Source organism: Parasteatoda tepidariorum, chromosome 5, assembly GCF_982258835.1.
Source record: "Parasteatoda tepidariorum strain Cologne lab strain chromosome 5, Ptep-v5.0, whole genome shotgun sequence".
NCBI classification, from domain to species: Eukaryota; Metazoa; Arthropoda; class Arachnida; order Araneae; family Theridiidae; genus Parasteatoda; species Parasteatoda tepidariorum.
In genome coordinates this window covers 94902369-94926540 of record NC_141759.1, presented here as the reverse complement: position 1 = coordinate 94926540, position 24172 = coordinate 94902369, and the positions used below count along the sequence as shown (strand labels likewise).

Sequence of the window (24172 nt, the reverse complement as noted above, 5' to 3'; positions counted from 1 at the left end):
TATTTTATACCAAAAAAATAGTCTTTATCTACTTTGAAATATTCAGTCAATTTGTTGTGCGAAATATTGTAATAAGTGTTATTGAGAAGATTATGAAAGCAGTCATTTAACGCTAATTATACTGACAAGTCATAAATGAAGATTTTCCAACTATCATAGGAGAGTCCCGGTGGCTCAGGGAAGAGCGTTCAACCCGAGTTCGAATTCCAGCAATGGCTAGTCATTACGAATTCTGATTTCAGTTCGCACTGATCACAGTGTTGATGTGAAAATACTCTTCGTGGTAAAAGGATCATGGGTTGGAGTCTGCTTGCCGTCAGGCCAACAATAGGAGGTTTTAGTGGTTTTCCACTCCATGTAATGCAAATGCGAGCTAGTTCCATCAAAAGTCCTCAACGACGGCTACTTTGTCCCAATGCTTAATGCAGAAGCTCCCTTGGCTTTTGGTTAGGGTTCAAAATTACTACTAGTTTATATTTTGAAGTAAAAATCTAACGCATCTTCATTGAGATGCAAATAAAAGAAATACATGACACTAACTGCACATAAATGCCTTACCCTTCTAAAGGATTTACAACAATAGCTCGAGGTTCATCGACGTCTTTTCTAAACAAAGTCCTCCTTGCCTTTCCATAGAGCTGAGAAACACTTATAGTATTAAGAGCTGTATCGGTCCAATACACATTGCCATGTATCCAATCAACAGCAATGCCATCTGGCATAGAAATGTTTGAAACCACTTCAGTTATAGGAAAACCATAGGCAATGGGAGCACTGAGAAAGAAAAAAAATTGTACATAAATTGAAATAATTGAGAGAAAAGGTAAACATGTAATGCCAGAATAAGCATTAATTTCATGAGCATACATTGTGTGCTGACCCTTTATATTTAAATATAATATATCTGTAGTGTGCCTACCACTACAAAAATAGAATTTCAATTCACTAGTATACAAAACATGTTGCAGGATTCCTACACTATTGTGAGACAACAATATCCTGACTTTTGCAGGTTTTCCCTGACTTTTTACAATAAAATTCCTGACCTGCCGTTTCTCACTCCAATAAAACTTTTAACATTGCAGTTTCAATTAGTAATAATATGCTACTTAGTCATAAGTATCATAGATTGAATAGGATAAACACTTATATATTAAAGTGGAATTGCGTAATAGCACTTTATATCCCAAATTATATTTTCAGAAAACTTGTGAAAAATATTTTTAATTATCATGATTAGATTAAACTTTTAGTGTGTTTTTGTAGTTAGATACGAAAAACTATTTAAACAAAAAGATCAAGAAAATCTGTTGTATTATGGAAATATTATTTTATTTAATGTTAAGTGGAACCAAATGCATGAGTGTCGTCAGGATATAAAGGGTTAATCAAATCTGCGAGATATGTATCAGTATCCTCAAATAATATTTACTCTTAAAACATACTAGAACATTTGTTACATTAAAATATTAATTTTTAAAAATCACATTTTCTTTTAAAAGATAATATTGAAATATAAAGCGGAAAAAAGCCAAGAAAAGTTAATTATATACAAATAAAAATTCAGATAGAAAAATTATGCAACTTGTTAGAAAAATAAAATCAAAAATATCTTTTTTTTTTTGCAGTATTTTTAAATTTATTTCTGTAATACTGTAAGCTTCCGGAGAAACTCAGGGGTTCCTATGTGACATAATATTTCTCAACATATTTTGTTGTTTGACAATTTCTGAATTAAGAACATCCAGTTCTGTTGCAGCAGTTTTTGTCAATTTAGATTTTCTTAATTTCAAATCATCTATCTTTTCTTTTATTCGTTTTCTAGAAATTTCAGCTCTTTACTTCTTTTTTTTTTTTAGCTTCTAATGCTGTCTCCATCCTGTTCTAGATCCTTTTACAGCATCTAGCATTTTTTCATTAATGTCTATGTTTTTTTATTCCATTTACAAATGAAACATAATCATACACACGCCTTTGATGTAATAATAGAGTCTTCATTGAGGTTTTCGACCAATAAGCTTTTATTGATTGTAAACCCCCCTTCGACTGTTGCGTTACCACGAGAGAAGATAAGAACAATTTTTATAACCCCCCACAAATTTTCACATTTTTTTTCTCCGTGCAAATAATTCGAAAAAAAATTATCTAGTCTCTTTTGCTGTGCATTAAACTCTAAGAAACTCTTTTGCTCTTCTTTTTTTTTGGCAGCATCACTAAAACGTAAAAATTCCTTTTTTGATTTTTCTGCTGTTGTTTCAGCTACTGTTGTTTGTAAACCAGTTATTCACACAATGAGCAATAAACCTAGCAACCCTATCAAAAATTTCTTATCTTTGGATAAACAGGAGGAAAATTGCTAACAGGACAGGCTCTACCAGGGAAAGAGGAATGTTATTATGAGGAATTTACATATTTTGAATTACAGAAATTTTCCTTGAAACTTTATTTTTGCCTGTCAGTCTTTGAATAAACTATAGTTTCTTTTTTATTTTCCTAACTTTATGAATACGTAAGAAATATCCTGACTTTATGAATATGTAAGAAAAATCCTGAATTTTTAGCTTAATTTTAGAATAGCCTGACTTTTGCAGGTTTTCCTGACCGTGTAGGAACCCTGTGTTAGCTTGATTCTATGACAAGGTACCTTCGCATAGATGAAAGTTGGCATGGTCGATAAATATATCACCACATTGGTGACCCGGACATGATATAACAGCCTTGACAGAAACTCCCACTTCGATTTGAACACTCCTTCTTCTATGGATGGATCACATTGAGCAGTTGGCTTGCTACTTGTGACTGCGACATTATCCACCCCCACGCGCTGTTGCTACTCAGTCACGATCACGTACAACGCATTCACTCGACTGCTAAAGGCAACACAGGAGCGACCACAACCATGAACTTAATATAGCTCTCACGATCAGCACTCAAAAGTTCAGTGATCTTAATACAGCTCTCCCGACCTCACAAAACAGCAATGAATCAACTAGTGGTATCCGTTCACAGAATATTATAACAGCTATAATTCTGGTGGGGGAGTTATGTAGTGTGTCTACCACTACAAAAATAAAATTCTAATTCACTAACATAAGACACGTCAGCTCGATTCTATGTCGTGGTACCTTGGCATAGATGAAGGTTGGCATGGTCGATAAATATATCCCCACAGTATCAAATATAGGGATTGATGAGTCATTAAATGTATGACACTTTTTGTGATATTAAGGTATTCTATATTTGTTCTGTAATAATGAATAATCTAGTTAAGAGCTTAGGTTCGATCCCGAGCAGAGGCTTGAAGCCCACCCAGCTTCAGATTGATGGGTACCAGCTTATCTGGGAAGTTAAAGCGTCTGTGCGCAGTGTGGACCACAATGCCACACACTCACGAAATTCTGGAGCCTTATCCTCCATGAGCCCCCCGGCCCAAAACTGGTTGTTGCAGGAATGCTTTATTAGTACCATAAATTATAAACATATCTAAATACAGAAACTTTGATTACAAATAATATTTTTCCTCTTTTAATTCTATAGAAAGCGTATTTAAGGGATACTTCAACATCTTTGCTTTTGCATTATTTAACATAACATAATTATTCTTTCCTTAAAATTGTGGTTAATTATTAATGCTATTTTTTTAGTTTGAAAAGACAGTCAACTGTCAAACAATGTAGCAATAAAATACCTGTATATTTTTGATTCTAGACCATCACTCCATACAACTATTCTTCTTTCATAATCATAATCTATAGCAACAGCACTACGAAGAGCACTAGCAACTAGAGTATATTCTGAGGACTCCAAATGGATTTTTCGCAAATCTCGTCGATTAGCAAACAGCACAGCAGCATGGCCCTCTACAATGAATGAAAAGTTCTTAAGTTGTCAATTAAATTTGAAACAATTAAATCTAATGACAAACACACATAATAAAATGATACAGTGTTTTCACTACAGCGCGAGAATCTCGCATATTTTTTTCTTTTCACGCAATAAAAAATTATTAACGCGAGAAGTTCGCGCGCTCTATTAATCAATTTCAAAATGCCCGAATTTGGGAAAAAATTTCGTCTTTTGCCATTTTGAATAAAAAAATTTTCACTTTTCTTCTTCGATCTTTCATTATTTTGAATATCGATCCTTGTTATCTAGCATCCCTATTTACCAGTATTGTTCAGAACCGGTGCGAACAGCGGAACACCCCCCCCAAACCCCTTTCAGAACACATTTCTCTGCAACCACGTGTTCACCGTATACGTTTAAATTTTTTTTGCATAAATGTAAGATGGACAAATACCTTGTTAAGGCGACATCTTCTACTCCGTAACGGACAAGCGAAAATTAAACAAATGTCGGTAGAAACGGTCGAAACAAATACGAATATTTTTCAGCCAAACAAATATAATAACTGATGAAAAAGTAGATATAGAACATTTTCCATAAGATGATGCAGCAAAAATATTCAATTACAAGATGTTAAAAATGTATTATAATTAATGAAAAAAAAATTTCCAAGTCTATTCGTGTTTTTTTTAATTTTTAGAAATCTCACTCAACTTTTTGAAATCTCACCCTGTTTTTGAGAAAGGGTGAGAAATTCTCTCCCATTTTTTTTCTGTAATGAAAACACTGAGATATAAATCAAATAAATAGCAAAATTAAAAACAAACCTTTAACATTTCTTCTTTTATTATTAATTTTAAATTAATGTATAATCAATTTAATATAATTCAAAAAGTCTTTCACAAAGACAATACTTTTTCCCAGGAGTTTCCTTGTTTTCTGGATTTGGTTCAAAATTACAAAGCTATGGAGTTGAAGATAGGCAGCCCTAAACTCAAAATTGGGTGAACTGTTCAACAATTGTTATAAAACTAAAGAACACTTACCCAACTTGTTGTCATAATAAGTAGAGGAAAAAAATAACACTCAAAAAGATGTAAATATTTTTACTTTATTCCATATTGTTCATATTATCTGTAGTAATATTGAAACTGTGTTGTCATGAAATTTAGAAATGAAAAGACCCAATATACGTGTAAGCATTTGAATTAAGCTAATTTATTTTAAAATCGCCAAGTTCTGTCTGAACAGTGTGTGTATTATTTGATGTCAGATGTTGTATAAAAAGAAGTATTTATCACAAAATTGGTTTCAGCAAAATTTGAAAACTATTAATTTGGATAATAAATTTAATTTCAGTATGAATAGAAATCCAACCATAAAGTAAGAAACTCCGCTTTTGATATTATTTAGAGAATGACAAAATCATATCATTCTCTAAATATTATCAAATCATATGAAACTCTGAACCTATTATCCAGAAGACAATTCTTAGTATTTAAAAGTTGAAAACAATAAACAAACAATAAGTAAAATTTCTGACAGTTTGAAGTTTAGCAACATTAATACCAAATTCAACTTATTGTTCAAGTTTTTATTTTCTATACCAGAAGAAAGATTCTGTATCAGTCAGCAAGCCTCAAGTAGTACAAACTTCACTGATTTTTATCATTATTATTAAGTCAGCATTATTACATTGCTTTTTCAAAAATAATGAGCTTTCTGTAAGAAAACTTCTGAAGAACAAGAAAAGGAAAAACTACATCAGCATTAAAAGAATCTTACGTTGTGCTTTACAGCGTCGATGATTAGAAGGTTCAATACTGTAGCCTTCAAAACAGGAGCATTTATAACTGCCTTTTGTATTATTACAGACTTGGGAACAGGAACCATACAGCTCACATTCATCTACATCTAAAATTTTGTAAAACAAAAATATAATTTCAGTTTTATACCACAAATAGCTATAAACGTTTTATTGAAGCATAACAATGGATTTAAAATAAAATAAGCAAATATGACAGTAGTCAAAATTTATATCTAAGACAAAAATTACTCTTTTTAATATGATTTGAATTATAATTTAAAAAAGGTAGAAACAATTAAAAAGAAATATGTATTGTAAATTTCAGATTTGAATATATTGAGGGGAAAAATTGATATTGATTTGAAAAAATTGATTTGGAAAAAATTTAAATTGAATTTTTTTTTTAAAATTTTAATATTATTATTTTTTTCCTTAAAGAAGAAGTTCCAAAAACTCTATATTTTAGATAAACTCTATATTTAACAAAATTTAGAGTGAAATCTTTTACGTAAAATGACCATAGTTATTAACATGGCAAATTAAATAAAATAGTACAAAACAAGAAATCAAAAATACAAGGAATTTTTCTTAAAATTAAACAACAAACTTTCAGAAGAATGTTATTAAAATATTGAACATCAGTTATTATTATACAAATAACTAAAAGATTTGTAGATTATTAAAAATTGTATGAAAAATGTTTCTCTTAGTTTGTTTTTTCAAAAAACATTCTAAGACTAATCCTTCTGCACTGTCTATCACAGGGGTTTCCAACTTACATGAGGCCAGGGGCCGCAATTATGAACGCCAGTCTAATAGCGGGCCGCAACTTTATCAAAATTTTATATAGGACTCTTTTATATTTGAAGGAACATTAAAAATTACTGTCAGACTTTTACTAAGTTGTGCAAAACAAAAGTATTGAATTACAAATTAAAATAAGAAGTAGATTTTTAAAAATATTTATTTACATATTAAAAAATTCTGGCTACAATAACTTTAATGTGCACCTATGTATTAAACAATTAATGTGCAACAGATATCAAATTGTTAAGATATAAACCTTAAAAGTATTTAAAACCTATATAGATTTTCTATGAAAATTGTCCACAAAAAAATGACAACTAATATATTTTGGTTCGCGGGCCACAAAAAAAGGCTTTGCGGGCCGGATGCGACCCGCCAGTTGGTTATCACTGGTCTATCATATAGGGGAGCTAGTATGAAACAAACAGACACATTGGCATATCACAGAGATTTTTTGTTCAGTCTTGGCCATCACATATTTGTGACGATGTTCTGGAACACTTTCAAAACTATAATTTTTGGCACAAAATGGCATGCTACGCCTATAGGATTTGAGATACAAGCAGATTTGATCTTGTGCTTGAAATGAGAGTTATATGACTCACTTCTTTATCAGTGCAACAGCCCCTTGCAGGCCCTGGCTGCCTCAACAGCTAACAAATGCCAGCGCCTCTTATTCATGGCAACTCCCTTCCAATTTCTAATCTTTAAGGGCATTTTTGATGTCTTTGAGCCTTCTACTAGGGGGCCTGCCTCTGATTTATGACTCACATGTACGTTATATAAAATATGGCGAAAAGAATGTTTCTGAAAGCATGCTTTAATATTATAGAGACCACATTGTTTTTTTTAATAGTTAGTGGAATAATTTTTATTTCGCAAAAGTGTAGTGCATTTGGGTTAAAATTGTTTAATGAAATAGGAGAAATTGAGTAAAAATGTATTTAAACAATACAACACTTAAATAAAGTTTATAAACAAAAAATATATACAGTATATATAATCCATTTATTTTACAGAATATTATTAAAGATATAACCTCTATGGTTCTCAACAGCTGCTTGTGGAGGAAGAAACTTTCCGCCCCAGGAATAATTGTTTTTTGCAACTTGTGTTGCGAAAGGGTTAAAGCAAAAATTTGTATGCAATAAAAAGATTTTTTTAAAGAAATATTTCATGTTTTATCTGTTTAAAATAAGTAATGGTAAAAAATACATATGATTAAAGGATATAGAGTATAGTAATATTCATACTATCAGTATATCATATTTGAAATACTTTACTTATGAAAATAAAAGTAAAGTGAATATTACCTCTATCAGAAGGTTTTTCAATCTTTGATTGTATAAAAAGGAAGATTTTCAGATTTACATAATTCACTGCATAGCATTCGATTCATATTAATATGCATTCATACTACACAAGTGACAAATTTAAAGACATAAAGAATCTGCATTTATACAATTGATAGCTATTTTACCTTCACATGTTTGGTTATCAAGCAATTGAAATCCAGTAAAACAGTCACAGTGGAAACCAATTATATCATCTACACATTTTTGGGCACATCCTCCATTATTCCTATGGCATTCATTCACAACTGCAGGAGGAAAAAATATTAATCAGGGAGAAAAATCAAATTAGATAGCATCAATATTTCTTTTTATTTTTTCTGGGGGACAAACTAACAGATATACAATCAATATTTTCATCACAAGAAAATTACGTTTTTCTCAAATTGTAACACATAATTGCCAACATTAAGAAGGTTCAACAGATAAAGAACATTTTTATTTCATTATGTACATTAAAATCCAAATCAAAACTTGAAAAATATCTGAGATTGGTAATAAAACAAAAACATAAGATCATGAATGGTTTGTTTATTCCTTTGCTTTAGAAATCTCAATGCAATATATATGATTTTAAAACTAAAAAATAAATAATAAAACAATATACAATCACATTATTGAAACTTGTATTGAATCTAGAAAATGCTAGATAATTTACTTCTCAGCATTTATATTATTACACAAACAACCTTTCTGTCAACTACCCCTTTTTTTTTAAATAAAAGAAACCAAGTAAATAACGCAAAAATTCAACTTTTAACTAGCATTTTTCAGCATAAAATAGCGTCAATAAAGATTTGTGTCTTCTTGAAAAAATTATGCATTGTATAAATTAATAATTTTGTAAATCTATAAGAAATCCAACAAACTAAAATATATATACATCAGGATACTTCAGTTATCTATTGTTGCTATATCAATTATTAACTATCTATCTACAACTACTTTAAAAGAAAACTACACAAAAATTTGAAACCTCACAATATTTGTTAACCTAACAATTATTCATTATGTATTAAGGAATAAATTAGAAGAAGAAAAAAGGAATTTTTATCTTTTATGCATCGTTTTCTTTAATGTATTTATTTGAAAAAATAACTGCAATAATCTTATTATTCTACTCACTGCATTTTCCTCGTGGTTCATCCTCCCAATTTCCGCAATCGTTTTTTCCATTGCAAGCAAGTTCAATGGGTATACATTGTCTGTTGCCACAATCAAACTCTGTTTTTGGATTACACTCTCTAGGAACCTGGGCTAAAAAAGAAAACATGTGATTTGATACCATAACTTGAAATACAATACAACTAACACAGACAATTAAGACTTTTTGGGAATCTAAGTTAAAAAGAAGAGAGTATTTGATAGTATGACTAGGAATAAATTAGACAGATAATTAACACCCTCAAAGAATCTGTATGAAAAAAGAACAAAGCACTTGACTTCCTACTATAACTTGAAATAAATAACACAGACATTTAAAAATCAAGAATCTCACCTAAAATGAGCTAAATATGTGAATTGATACTATAAATTAAAGTACACAGACACTCTTGAAAAAATTAGACATTTATTTTTCTAAGAATCTCTACTGAAAAAAAGATTTGATATAATATTATAACTTTAAATAAATTGACATTTAGTATTGAATTCCATGCAATTAAAAACCATTTGTTGTGCTAATTTTATTGTTCTATGCATATCATTTAATTCAAAAGCATTACATTCTAATAAAATAACTGATAGGGTCAGATAAAAAAAATTTTATATTTAAATGTTAAATTTCAAATTTACATGTTATGTTGTGGTTTGCATTCATATAATGGCAGTTTAATTGTTCATCAATAAAATGATATTTTTTGCAATTTTAAAATCGACTCTATTCAAAATTTTATAATTTTTAAATAATTAATGTTTGATTTAATATTTCTTTAGTTTTTACTTTCTCTGTTTCCTCCTTCAATTAGTCTCAGCATTTTAATCTATTTACTAATATTATTATAGCATTTTTCACATAATTTTAATAAATAAGCTTTTATTATAGGGTAATGAACCTAACTAATTTTGGATGGCAATTAACAATTTTTGATGTGCACCATAACAATAATTATGTAATAGTAAAGTTCGATCTTTTTCTCAAGTTTGTCTACCGTATTATATTTTTGCACAACTAAACTGTCATTGCTGGCATGCTTCCTTCATCCAATTTATGACAATGATATTTTAAACTTACTGGGACAATCTAGCTCATCAGAGTTATCTGTGCAATCTTTGAAGCCATTACATTGTGCAGTACCATCTATACACCGATTATTTTTGCATGTAAATTGGTGGCTGCTGCAAGTTACTGTGCCTAGAACAAAACAAAATAGTAGTAAAACTCATTTAAAAGAGATTAACATATGGAAAAATTTTTAATATAAAAGCAAAAGAGTGAAATATAATTCTAAACTATCTAAACAAAATGACAATTGCAAAAAACTTTACTAAAAAAAAGGTAAACAATTCCCGAATTCGCCAGCCATAATTTTTTTTTTTTTTTTTTAAATTTCAAATGGAGAGACTTAGCAAGTCGTCAAAAGATACTGTTGAGTGAAGTAAAACACTTCATTTAGTTTATTTTTGAAAATCAAATGAAGTTGATGAAAAATATATTTAAAAATCCTCCTTCTCTCTACTCTTTTTTCTGACGGTTGAGTTCAGTAAGGAGGAAAAGGCCTCATAATATAGCTGCTAGAGATGTAAAACACTACAATAAGGCTCAGCTGTTTTAAAATTAAATCATTAAAATTACAATAATCATTAAAATTACATAAAAATGAAAATCTAACCTTCATTACAAGGTAAAATAAATGTAAGGAAGAGAAAAAAAAATACATGCCAAAGGAGAAAAATTAGAATGAATTGTTTGATTTTCATTTAAGATTTGCAATATCTTGGAATTTTTTTATGACTTCTTTTCATTTCATAAAATTAAGTTTTGGTTGCCATAAAAATTGGATTGAAGATCTAAAACATTTTAGGGAATCATCATTAAGTTAAAGTAATGACAAAATTAAGTTTAAATTATCCTGATGTCTTAGAGGAAAATATACAAACTATGCATTATTCGAGAAAAAAAAATTGAAATTTGATTTTAATAGAAAATTTAAAAAAAAGCATTATGAATTCTGTTTTAGTAGCTAAGCTTCTGCTTCAAATGAAATATTCAATAAAATTTAAAAACATAGAAATTTTTTACAGTATTAAAATAATATCATACTTACAATTAGCTTCATCAGAGCTATCTGAACAATCAGGATCACCATCGCAGACCCAATCTAAGTGAATGCATTCTCTAGATTTGCACATAAACTCATTTTTACTGCAAAAGTTCTTCAGAGTTACTTTAGGACACGTAAGTTCATCTGACCTGTCCATGCAATCAACATCTCCATCACAACGCCATCTCTCTGGTATGCACTTCCCATTTGTGCACATGAATTCTGATGCAGAACATGTCACATTTGCTGAAATTTAAGAAAATAATGGAATTAATTTATCATTTACACATTATTCAATAAGTAAATATTTTTAATGCAACTGCTACTTCACATAAAAAATTAATCATTAACAGAATTAGAAATTACAATTTTTATATTACAGAAAAACAGAAATTACAATAACTTATTAAATATAATTAATTTTTTCTCAGTTCGTTATTGTTTACTATATTTTCTCACAATAAATCTAATACAATAAACTTAATCTACAATCAAGTACAAATTACTTTTATCGATTACAAGTTACTTTTAGTTCATAATTGTTTACTATATTTTTTTAAATCTAAGACAGGAAGAAAAAAAAGTATGTTCTCTTATGAATTTCAAAACAGAAAAACAAATTAAAAAGTTAAATAATACTGAAATTATAGAAACACAGAAATTACAATAAATAATTTAATGAAAATTACTTTTAGCTTTCAGTTTGTAATTATCTACTATATTTTCTATCCAAAAGATGAAAAAAAATTTGTTCTCTAATAAATTTCAGACAAGAAAAAGAAATTAAAAAGTTAAATAACACAGAAATGACAATAAATAATCTAATACAAATTACTTTTCGTTTTCAGTTTGTAATCGCTTACTTTATTTTTTATACAAAGCAGGGAAAAATGCAAGTTCTCTTTTAAATTTTAGACCAGAAAAAGCAAAGTAAAAGTTGAATAACTAAAACTTTTTAACTCTAATTTTAATTAACTAGGTACCATTTATTATTTAATGTTATTATTATGCCAAAATATTTTACAAACTCATCCTAATTTACTATAGCTTTTTCTCCAATCTATTTTTTGCTAATGCATTGGCTAAAATAAATTAAGTAATTAAGTTTGAACTTACGGCAGTTCCTTTCATCACTAGAGTCTCCACAATCATTGTCTTGATCACAAACCCACCGCTTAGTAATGCACTTGTTATTATCACATGTAAATTCTTCTTCTGTGCATGTTATCTGACCTAGATAAGAGCAAAAGCACCTTTTATTTAACAATGATGCCTTAACTATTACAAAGTAATATTTGTAATATGAAAATTTAACTATTGAAATAAATCTATTTTTCTCTTCCCATTTGTAACTAAATGGATTTAATTCCTAAATTATTAAAAATTCATTCTTAAATAAAATCATCAAAATGAACATGCAATAAAAAAAAGTGCTTAGTAATGTAAATTATTCTTCTGAACATGTCATTTGACTTATATGAGAGCAAAAACACCTTTTGTTTAAAACTTATAAAGCCATAGCAATTACAAAGTAATATTCTTAATATAAAATGCTAACCGTTGAAATAAACTTATATTCCCCTTTCCATTTGTATCAAAAGGGATGTCTTTATTAAATTCTAAAAAATTAAATACAAAAAAAAATCATAAAAATGAAAAAGATTTTAAGCCTTAATGTCAGAGTAATGCCATTCTCCTCCTAGAACTAAATGCTATTTGTTTTGAACCACTAATAGGAAAACCCTCTATCAATAACAATCATCATTATTTTCAGTCTAGCAATCTAAATTTATCTTTGCTTTTAAATTTGCTTGCATTCATTTTTATTAAATACCTTAATAATGTTGATAGTTATAAAATGATTTAAAACTTAGATATAAATTAATGTAAAAAAATATTTTCATTATATCATAATATTTCAACTTTATTACTATCTAAAAAACAAATTAACAATTCATTATAGGTTATCAATACATTTAATAATAAACTATTTGCATTTTTATGACATGCATACTTTGTCTCCAGCTTGGTTTTTTGAATTTTTGTGGCCCAAACAAAAAAGGTTAAGCATCCTTAGTATAGGTCAAACCTTTTTTCATAATTTTACTCAGGTCAGAGATATAATCAAAATAACTTACGACAATCGACTTTTTCATCAGATCCATCAGCACAGTCTTCTTGACCATCACATCTCCAAGTAATTGGAATACAGAGGCCTGAAGAACCACAACTGAACTGGTCAGGAGCACAAGTCTTGTTTTCTGTCAAAATTTAGAAAAATTTTAATATTTTTCCATCTTCCTGCACAAACTTAAAAGTTCGTAAAAATTAAATAGTATTCCTTATTTTTTTTAACCTTTTAATAGTTAAAAAATAAATAGAAGCTATAACTCTAACATTTATGTATTTTTTTAAAAAAACTTTTTTTTTATGTAAATAGACAAGAAATCACAGCATAGATCATTTCACAGTATTATGTGTTATGTCACAAACAATTTTCCTCTTAATACAAAAAAAAAATAGTAATAATGTTTTTTTTTAAAAGAAAAAAACACTGAACAGAATAATAAAAAATATTAAATAAAATTTTAAAGAAAAAAGAAGTTTTAAAAAAATAGGTTTGAATTTTCCTGTAACTGGCAAATTAAAAATTACGATTTTTATTTTTTATAATGAGCAAAAAATAATAATATATTCATAGAGACAGAGTAAATTTAAAACATAAATAAAGATTAGAATGAAGTAATGAAATTTGTGCAAAGTATAAATAGAAAAAACGTGAATTTTTTCTATCTCACTGGAATGTCATTTAACACAGACAATTCATTTTATAAAAAATTACATATAAATCCTTCATTTTTATGTACCCTTAGAAATTTAGACTACATAAAAATATTATACAAGATTTGGCAAACCATAATTTGACTTACGACAATACTTAGGATCTTCATCTGTTTTATCACCACAATCATCTTCATTGTCACATATCCATCTATTAGGAACACACTTAGAATTATCGCATTTAAGCTCATTATCAGAACACGTCCTAAATTCTGAAAAATGAAACAATTTCATTAAAACATTATACACAGTTAAATATATTCGTCAACTCATTGAAAATATACTAACTTTTGTAAATTTACATGAATGATAATAGAATATCGACAAAATTAAAAGTAAATATTCCATATTTTGAAAAGAAAAACTTAAGTACTTCAAATTTTTATTCTTTATATTATCATAATATAACCTATTTCTGCCCCAAAATGTTTTAAAATTTGATTACCTATTTCTGTTCCGTTTCGCATCAAGAAAAATCCCAAATAATTTTTAGTTGAAAAAGTTTATTTTCTAGAACTATTTTTACTGCATGCGTAAGTCGATACAATTCGCACATGCATGAGCATTTCAGGGTCAGTTCCACTGAATGCAAAAGGACTGCATATGCTAATGTGGAAAGGCGAATTGATGGACGAGTTTTTCGTGGTTTAAATGCATATGACAGGGGTGGTGACTTTTATTGTTAAACCAATAATTACTCAAAATCACCCATCATATCAGCTGTTAAAAAGTACTCAGATAGGGGCCAGGATAACCTGGTTGGTAGGGCGTTGAACTCGTGTTTTTGAGAACGGAGTTCAAATCCAGCCAGCCACAGGATCCCTGTGTATTAAATGTCAACTGGTGCACTTTAAATCTGTCGGGATCACAAAGCCCTCGAAGTTCCCATATCAAATCAATACCTCTGGGAGTACTGATCCAGAAGTTCCCTCACCTTCTGGATTGGGCTCAAAATTACAAAATAACATTAGTAGTCGTTAACTCAAAATTGTATCGGCTGTTCAACGACCATAATAAATGCTCAGGTAGAGCCGGGATGGCTCAGACCCGTAAGAGGGAACATCGGATTGCAAAAGATTTTAAGCAATGATTGATTGTGCGAATGACCTCACATCGAATCAGAAAATCGTTCGTCAGAAAATACGAATCATTGACACCTATATATGTGCTAATGATTCATGATTCACAATGTGTTAATGATTCATGATTCACAATGTGTTAATGATTCACTGATCATCAGATCACGAAATATTTTGTGATCTGATGTATTACGTATAAACTGATGACAAATTTGCAAACAATCACATATTTTCTAATGCTAAGCAAAGTAAATATCAAATATTTTTTCTAAAAAAGAAAGAAAAAAATTATTTTATTTTTTATGTCGACAAAAAAATTTACTCATATATCAAATTCTTTAATCAGATTAAATATCCAATATATTTATTCATTTATAACCTTTTTTAGATCGAGTAAATGGTTAAAAAAAAATTAGGGAAAAAAATGTCACGCAGACAGAAATAAATAATATTTATTTTACATGTAAGGAACTTGCGGTGTAACCCGGAATGTATTTGATTCATTGAATACAAATCAATAAGCGCAATCACTCTCAGAGTTTCCTACTAACGTTATCGTCCTTCAACTCTGATATAACATGATCATTTGAAACAGCTTAGTCAGACATTTATCTGACCGATGATGCCAATGCATCAAGGACAATCAACATCCAAAAGAATCAAATTTGAATAGAGGATTCTTCCTTTATGTAATCAGTATATTAAGGCGTAGAAACTAATAAATTGAGTCAACGCCGAGTAATAAGTCGATATCGATTACATAATATTTTTGTTTTGGTCAAAAGCTGTTGAAAACTAATATCAACATAAATATTAATGCTTAATGATGTGCGCATTAAGTATTCCGCGTTGTAACGAAGTCATCGAAATCTTAAGCTCGACAAATTTTGTTGCGATTTAACCTGAATTTGATGACATTTATTTCGGTTTTTATTCTCTACGCGATAAGGTAATATGTGTTACAAAAATTTTCATTTAAGTAAGCTACTTAATTACTAGCTTACTTAATTACTTGTTATAACTTAACTAATTACTTATTACTACTTAAATAATCACTTATTACTTTAAATAATTTTTTATTTATTGATAAGGTATCGTTTAAGCGATACCTAAGACTAAATTAACAAGCATACAAATAATAAAATTTAGGTATTCCAAAAACAGTAGTGGCAGTGTCTCATTAAAATAAAAAAGAAATGATTAAAGACTTGTAATTTTTTTCCCTCGCTTACATTTTGAAAGATGTGTTTATTTTAGCTACTATTGCATGTTAACAAACTGCGCATCTTGCTATTTTCAATTTAAAGTGAAATCTGAAAAGTTTTTCTTTTTTTATTTCCAATGATTACCCAATTGACACTCGTCAGTTAGGCATCAGTAGGACAGATTTGCTGGCCACTCTTTTAGAGGCACCATATTAGGTGGGTCAACGTTGCTCTCATAGTAAGGAAAGATAGTACAGAGAATGAAAGAATATTCATGTCTTGTCCGAGATTCGAACCTAGGACCTTTCTGAGGTACGTGTGTATTCCCTGACCACTACACAGTCCGATCATCAAAAATCTGATAAGTTTTAACTTGGCTACCACTTTTTAATTTCTTATCGGATGATGCAACCACTGAAAAATGCCGATTGCTTCGCTTTCGCCGCATAAGATTTTATAAAGTCGTCAGGAATCAAAAGTTAAAAATTTGCAGAATTTTGTGAAATTTTAACATAATTTTCAAAATTTCCCCACAGCTAAATTGTAAGGAAATTACCTGCTAAATTTTAAGGAAATTGCAATTGAAATATCCATTTGAAATATTTGTTTGTATATAGTTACTTTAAATAAAATTTACTAGATACATAGAAACTTAAATTTTGCAACCATTAGAAAAATTTACGTACGAAGCAGAACAAACTCTGATATACGTTTATTATAATGTGTACAGTGCGCAAAAAAAAAAAATAAACGGACCACCCTAAATAATTTATTATCTAATGATCGGATCTGTACGTTCTAGGACTCAATCTTAATGGATCGAAGCGGTAACCTCAAATATGCTAATTAGTTAGAGCAAACGATATTTTAAGTTATGAAATCAAAACGTACTTTCTCTGAGTAAACATACTTTTTTTTTCGATGGATTTGGATTTCTTATCCCCAAAGCAAAGGGGGTGGCCACAATACAGAAAATATAGTCCATATAGTTTGGTCAGGAAAGTGATCCAAAGTTTGGACATCGTAATGCTAATTTTACTGTTTGTGTATTTTACCATATCTGGAGAGCTTTTTAAGTCATTTAAGAAATTTGTGCACAAAATTGTAAAACTCATTTATCCAAATAAAATGTCATGCAAAATATAACTTCTAGAAAATATTTATTATTTTTTTATAATTTTATCGAATAAAAGAAAAAAATTTGAATTGTAAGGTATAAAATTTTTTACATCATTTAAAAAATTTTTATTTTGCATCGCTAAGTACAAAATTTGAGTGAAATTGGTTGAATAGTTTTTTTTTCTCCGAGAAACGACTTTTTTGAGGTCATCCTTTCGGATCATAAAGATTGAATCCTAGAATGTAAGGATCCGATTATTAGATCAAAAGTTATTCTGGGGAATCCGTTTATTTCTTTGCTCGCAGTATAATTACATTTTTAGATTTAACTTTGAGGCTGGATTCTAAAATTTGAGTTAAAATTAACTGAGGAAAAAGTAAATATTTCGCATTCCTCGTTGTTAGTATTGCAGGGCTCCAACGGTCCTTAAAAATATTGAAAGTAGTGATAATTTTCGAATAAAAAAAAATAGCTACAAATCCTTATCTATGACTATTAGCTGTGACACAATTTTAAATCTTGCAAAAAAGTTTAGTAACTTTTTGATTAATTTGCTAACTTAGTAACATAATTTTTAATAATACTCTATATGCATGTGGTTTTAATGTGTTTATGGTGCTTTTAGTGTATTTCGTACACTATAAAAAAGTAGTGGTCAGAGTCTTTTGTTTTGAAATGAAATATTTTTTTACAGCGCACGTAGTCACATTTTCACTGATAACTTTTTCACTGACAAAGTGTTTCTTAATTTTGAATTCATTTTTCGTACGTTTTTCATGAACAACACATATTTTCATGAGCACATTATAATACACATAATAATTAATTTAATAGCCTCATGACAAAAATATTTTGATAAAAAAACAAGCACATTTTTAATGATATATTCGTACTAATTCTATCAAACAATTGTTATTTCCTCTATTTGGTATAATTTTTTGTGCAATCTGTTTATAAAAATGTATTTTTAACAGTTTTATATTTTAATCCCAAATACATTTTATAACTACCGAACTGTGGTTATGACATAAAAAATTTACTTAAAATTGGCAAAATAACAATTGTTTGAAAGAATTATTGTGAATGAATTGCTAGAAATGTATTTACTTTTTTGAAGGAAATGATTTTACAATGACGCTATTAAATTATTCTAATTCTCATAAAAATATATGTTATCCATAAACAAAAACACACAGAAATAATAAATACTTTAAAAAAAACTACAATAGTGAAAAAGTAAATAAAAAAAATGTGGCTACATGCACTGAAAAGAATTTTAGTTTATCTTAATAAATTTTAGTTTATCTTAATACCAGAAACGGTCTTAACTACTTTTGTAACAGTGTGTTAGTGTGTAGATTTTTTTTAAACGAAAAATTTTAAGAACTAAAATGTACTTGTATATTTGTGATAAAATGAAAAAAAAGGCCAGTTTTAAATAGCAAGCAACAAATTAATAAGTATTATAAATAGCAATGTAAATATTTTCATTATGGTACTATGATTATAATTACGAAAAATTATCTATTTTTAAGATATCTATTTTTAACACTTCGGAAAATGCTTAGGGCACTTCAGATTTCATGCAATATTTATTTATTAACAGCGGTCAACCACTTAAATAGATAAGTGTGTATAAACCACCTTTAGCATTCCTCTCATTAGAAGTCAAAGATTTCGACATTTTCAAAGCATACTTGGAAGTACTCAAGTATTTTATCACCAGCGATCAACATAATGTTATTTGGAATGCGCGATTTTTCATTTATCAAGGTATTTCATCGCTTGTGTTAGTCATTAAAACACTTTTATTTAAAAATAAATTGCTTCGTTTTTTTTGCAAAAAGTGACCTTCAAAATTTCCATTGCAGATGTCTATAAGAGTACTTTGTTCTTTTATAAAAATAAGAGCAAAGTTTATTTTTAGGGAAGGCACGCGCATGAACTATAAACTCGAGTTTTGACTTTGATATTTTTGTTGCTATAGTGCGAAATAATTAAGAGCTTCCCAATGTATCGATGTATTACCGCTACATTTCGAAAGCCGTTAATATCCATATTACCATGATAATATGTAGATTAACAAGGGTGAACCGTTTAAGTGTGGAATCAAGTGTTTTCCCTTATTTACGTAACTAATGCTGTGCATTAACGCTCTCTGTATCGTTTAAGTTTTATCGCCTGAGCATTCATGGCTCAAGGATTAAGGCACTGAACTGTCATTGTGAAGAACTGGGGTTCGATCCCCTGAGCAGGTTGAAGCCCACGCAGCTTCAAATCGATGGGTATAAGCTTGTCTTGGAAGTAAAGTCTGTGCGCAGTACAGACCACCTTGCCACAATCAGGGTGTTGGTCACGAAATTGTAAAGCCTGCAACTCTATGACCCCTAGGCTGTTGTGGAAATGCTTTATTTCTTTTTTTACATTCTATAAACTTATTTGTTGATTGCATTGTTTTGATTTTTCAGAAATCAAAAATAAACAAACGAAAATATGTAAATTTTTTTAACTTTAATAATTTTTTAAATATTTGAGTCTTTGCATTATATTTTTTTAAGTGCTTGATGATTGATTCTATCTTCTAATGTGTTGATTGTTTGATTGTAGTAACTAGACTTTTTGGACAGCAAAAAATAAATTATGAAATTATGTTAATTTAAGGTATTATGTTAATGACATTATGTTAATTAATTAATTTATTTTTTATATTTTTTTAAGACACAGAGTCGTAAATTAATTAATTAATTCTTCGTATTAACACTTCAAATCTAAAACCTTCATGTTTATTAGAATATAATTTTGTTAAAGATATAAGAATGTTGTAAATATATCAAAAATCGATTGATATTTCACATTTAAGTTATTCGTTGCTTATGGTTAGAAAAATCTATTTTAAATACTATTAATTAAAAAAAAAAGAATGAATTTTAAATCATGAATTTTCAAGCACTGGAAAAAGTTCTCCGGTTGAAACACACAAGCTTGCTGTTATGACTGTATTAAATTGACTGTTAGTTTTAGCAAAATTAGTTTAGCATAATTTATTAGGTGTTAATATTGGGTGTACAAATTAGTTCGATTCCGTTTTTAAAAAAATGGCTCTTCTATTATGAATGTTATATAGTGACAGCTGGTTTCGGTGGTTTCAGAAATGTTAAGCATCTGTCAATAATATTCAGTTTACATCACTTTGAGTTTCATACAAAAGCCCCCGTTTTTTACTTTGTTGAATATGTCAAATTTTGCTGTAATGAAGCACCATTTGAGGGAGGTTTTATGTTTCTGCTTTAATTGCAAGAAAAGAGCAGCTGAAGCGCATCGAATGCTTGTAGAAGTTTATGTTGACAATGCTCCAACTGATAAATCATATAGGATATGGTTTCGACGTTTCAAGAATGGTTAATGGTGAATAAAGAATGGTAAATGGTGAATAGTTTTGTATACTATGAGCTGCTACAAACTGGTGATTCCATTACGGAAGATCGGTATAGGCTACAATTGATTCATTTGAGCCGTGCATTACGAGAAAAAAGTGCGAAATACGAGCAAAGACATGACAAAGTTATTCTTCTGCATAATAACGGTCGGACTGATGTCTCAAAAGTCGTAAAAAACTATTTGGAAACGCTCAAGTGGGATATTTTACCACACCCGCTGTATTCACTGGACAGTGCTCCTTCTGATTACTGGTTGTTCCGACGGATGCAGCATGATTTTGCAGGTCACTAGTTCACTTCTTTCGCAGAAATCGAAAATTGGCTCCTAACTTGGATCGCCTCAAAAGACGAGACATTTTTTCGAGATGGAATTCGAAAATTACCCGAGAGGTGAGAAAAAGTAGTAGCCAGCGATAGACAATACTTTGATTAATCTGTTTATTCATTTTGTTCTGAAATAAATACATTTTTGACCACAAAAAAACGGACCGAACTAATTTGTACTCCGAATACATTAAGATTTAGTTCCACATTTTAAGATTTTTTGCATTTAAGGAAAACAAAACCTGCTGTACTATTCTGCGTAAAGAAACTTGAATTAATCTTTTTAGCAGTGGCGTACTAGTTCTATGAAAGATTATCCAATAAAATATGTATTATTACAAATTAAGATCCCTGTATCAATCTTAAATTAAAGACATAATTCATAATTTAGTTATTCAGAGCAAATGAGCAGTAGATTTATTTTTAAACTGAAATGTATTTGTTAAATTTGAAACAAATATTTTATTGATTACCAGTCATTGGACTATAATCATCGCTCAAATTGCACAGTGAGTAAAATAACTTCACATCTGTATGACAATGAAACAATTAACGGCGGTTGAAATACAATCACCGAAGCATTTTTGTCGGTCATTTTATGTTCGGTATGAATTGAAAAAAAAAAAAAAACCCGCATAGATCTCAGTGCTTTAATAACTGCGACACAGAGACATAAGGAAGCTCAATAAATAAATCGATAAAACACTTATGAATTATCGTCATCGGACACACAAAAAAGAGAGTGTAGATAGATAAATGCGTAACAGAATGTTGGCACGGTTTGTTGGCAAACGCATCTATCTGAAGTGTTTAAAAACTTACTTAGCATCCTGTTATCAATTACCGAATAACATCTGTCAATTTAGATAAAAATTTCTATTAGATTTGTATCAAAACTGAAACTTTAATGTAATTTTTTTTAAAAAAAAAACTTTCTTCTCTTTGGAAGAAAGCGTTTCTTTCTTTTAATTAAATTTATGATTTAGCTAAGATTTAGTAAAAGATTATATAAAGCAAGATAAAAACAAAAAGAAAACAGAGACAAACGAAGAAAATTAAGAAATTAAGTATTATTTACTGCGCATAAGCTGCAAGTATATAGAAATCATTAAATAAGTTAAAAGCTTAGAGAAAACAATGATTTTTTTAACAAATAATTTTTTAAAAATATTTTCAACATATTTTGTATTGATGATTTCTCTTCTTCTCTTTTCATTAAACTTTATTATATTGTTTTCCATGCTTACTTTTAGCATTCAATAATCTCTTAAACATAATAAAAGAATCACTTCACGCATAAATTATTGTTAATTAGTTAGAAATGCAATCTTTGTTTATAAAATGAATCCATAGAGTGCAGTAAGATGTCTTTATGAAGCCTATAATTACCATTTACTTAATAAACATTTTGAGATTTTAATATTCGTCAACCGGTCTTATGATTGCTTATCACGGCGACAAAGAAATAATGACTATATGCTGCAGGTGAAAAAAATGTGCACTCCTCATCTTTTGAAAATGAATCTGTAAAAGTCACCAGGAGCTTCTGCTGCATGTACATTTTGCAAATAATTTAATTTCTTTAGTTTTTTTTCTTAATAAATGATAGATAAAAATTATAATGGAATCATCATTACCCAAAAAGAATATTAAAATCGACTGAAAATAAAAATCTGATGGATTAAAATTGAAATTGATATGAATTTTCGAAATTATTGTCCTAATATATAATATATACAGACATTAAAAATGCATAATCAATTGATTTTTAATGTTGATTAAAAATCAATAATCAATTTAACGCAGTCATAACTGCTAGCTTGTGCTTTTCAGCCGGAGTATTTTTTATTTGCTAGCAAAATTGATGGTTTAAAAGTCATTATTTATTTTTAAATTAATGGTATTTAAAAATATTTTTCTAACCATAACATAAGAATAACTTAGATGTGTAGATACATATGAATGCCTCATAATTATGCGTTATCTAGCAGCAAGCTAACTAGAGTAAGGTGGAACAAGACAGTAAAATTTTCAAGAAATAAAAAACAAATTCTTGCATATTTTGATAGTTTATCCTGGTACAGGAAGCGAATGTAATAAGCATAAAATGCTGAAATAGGGGGTCACAAATTAATATTTAACAGAGGAAAACGTGCTTTTAAAATCAGACAAATCACGGTACGGGAAGGCGAATGTAATAGGCAACAAAACAGGTTTTGATTGCTGGTGGGTATATGAGGAGGAAAGATAATTAATATGTATTTCAACAATTCTCATCGGAAATAAAGACAAAAAAGTGCTAAAGTAGGGAATCGTTAACTAATATTTAACGCTTTTAAAATCTAACATATCCCGATACAGGAAGGTGAATGTAATAGACAACATTCTTGCCTCCAATTAAAAATCTTTTGCTGTTTATTACACCTGCCTTTCATTACTGTAATTGGTCAAATATTGATAGAATTTTTTTTTGTCTGTTAAATACTAATTTGCAACCCCAATGTTTTCATTTTCGATTAGGATTTTAAGAATACCTATCAATGGCGGTTTTTAGATAATACTCCTTATATGTTTGATTTCTTTATATGTCTGTCGTATTGGACAAAATCACTTTAAAATACATTAACTAAATTGCGAATCAAACAATGAAGTTTAAATTTCTTGAACGATGGGAAAAAATTGCTCACAAATAGTAAGTTAGTATCTTCAGAGAATTGTTTTGATGTCCAAAATATTCTAAAGAAAGTATGAATGATACTCCTTAAACTAGGTATAATATCGGCATTTAAACTTTGCAGGAAATTTTTGCTTTACCGTGGCATTTTCTTAAAATAATTCATAAAACATATTTTCATTTACAGCACTTTTTTTTCTCATTTCATAAGATTCTTTTTTAACAGATTTTAAATACTTTCGTATCGCTGATTTTAAATCTGCACTCGGATTCTATCTCCAAGCTACAGTTACAGTTTTCTTCGAAGGAAAAAAAAACTTTATATATAACAAGGGCTCGCTTAGATATTGCGACTTGAAGAAGAAGGGCACATCATCAAATTAAAATTTCATAGGAAAGCTCGGAAATGTCCCTGAA

At 29.0% G+C, this 24172-nt stretch overlaps 1 protein-coding gene across 1 annotated transcript in view; it reads right to left on the bottom strand.

Moving 5' to 3' along the window:
* The window catches only part of LOC107444869 (low-density lipoprotein receptor), a 58952-nt gene that overhangs the window by 22594 nt on the left and 12186 nt on the right, over positions 1 to 24172 (bottom strand). The window contains exons 3-12 of the mRNA XM_087164552.1: positions 14006 to 14128; positions 13214 to 13336; positions 12192 to 12308; positions 11079 to 11321; positions 10046 to 10165; positions 8938 to 9069; positions 7941 to 8060; positions 5632 to 5760; positions 3689 to 3860; positions 559 to 774 (exon numbers count right to left, since the gene is read on the bottom strand). Coding sequence (XP_087020678.1) covers positions 559 to 774; positions 3689 to 3860; positions 5632 to 5760; positions 7941 to 8060; positions 8938 to 9069; positions 10046 to 10165; positions 11079 to 11321; positions 12192 to 12308; positions 13214 to 13336; positions 14006 to 14128 — 1495 coding nt within the window. The remainder of the gene's footprint in view (positions 1 to 558; positions 775 to 3688; positions 3861 to 5631; positions 5761 to 7940; positions 8061 to 8937; positions 9070 to 10045; positions 10166 to 11078; positions 11322 to 12191; positions 12309 to 13213; positions 13337 to 14005; positions 14129 to 24172) is intronic.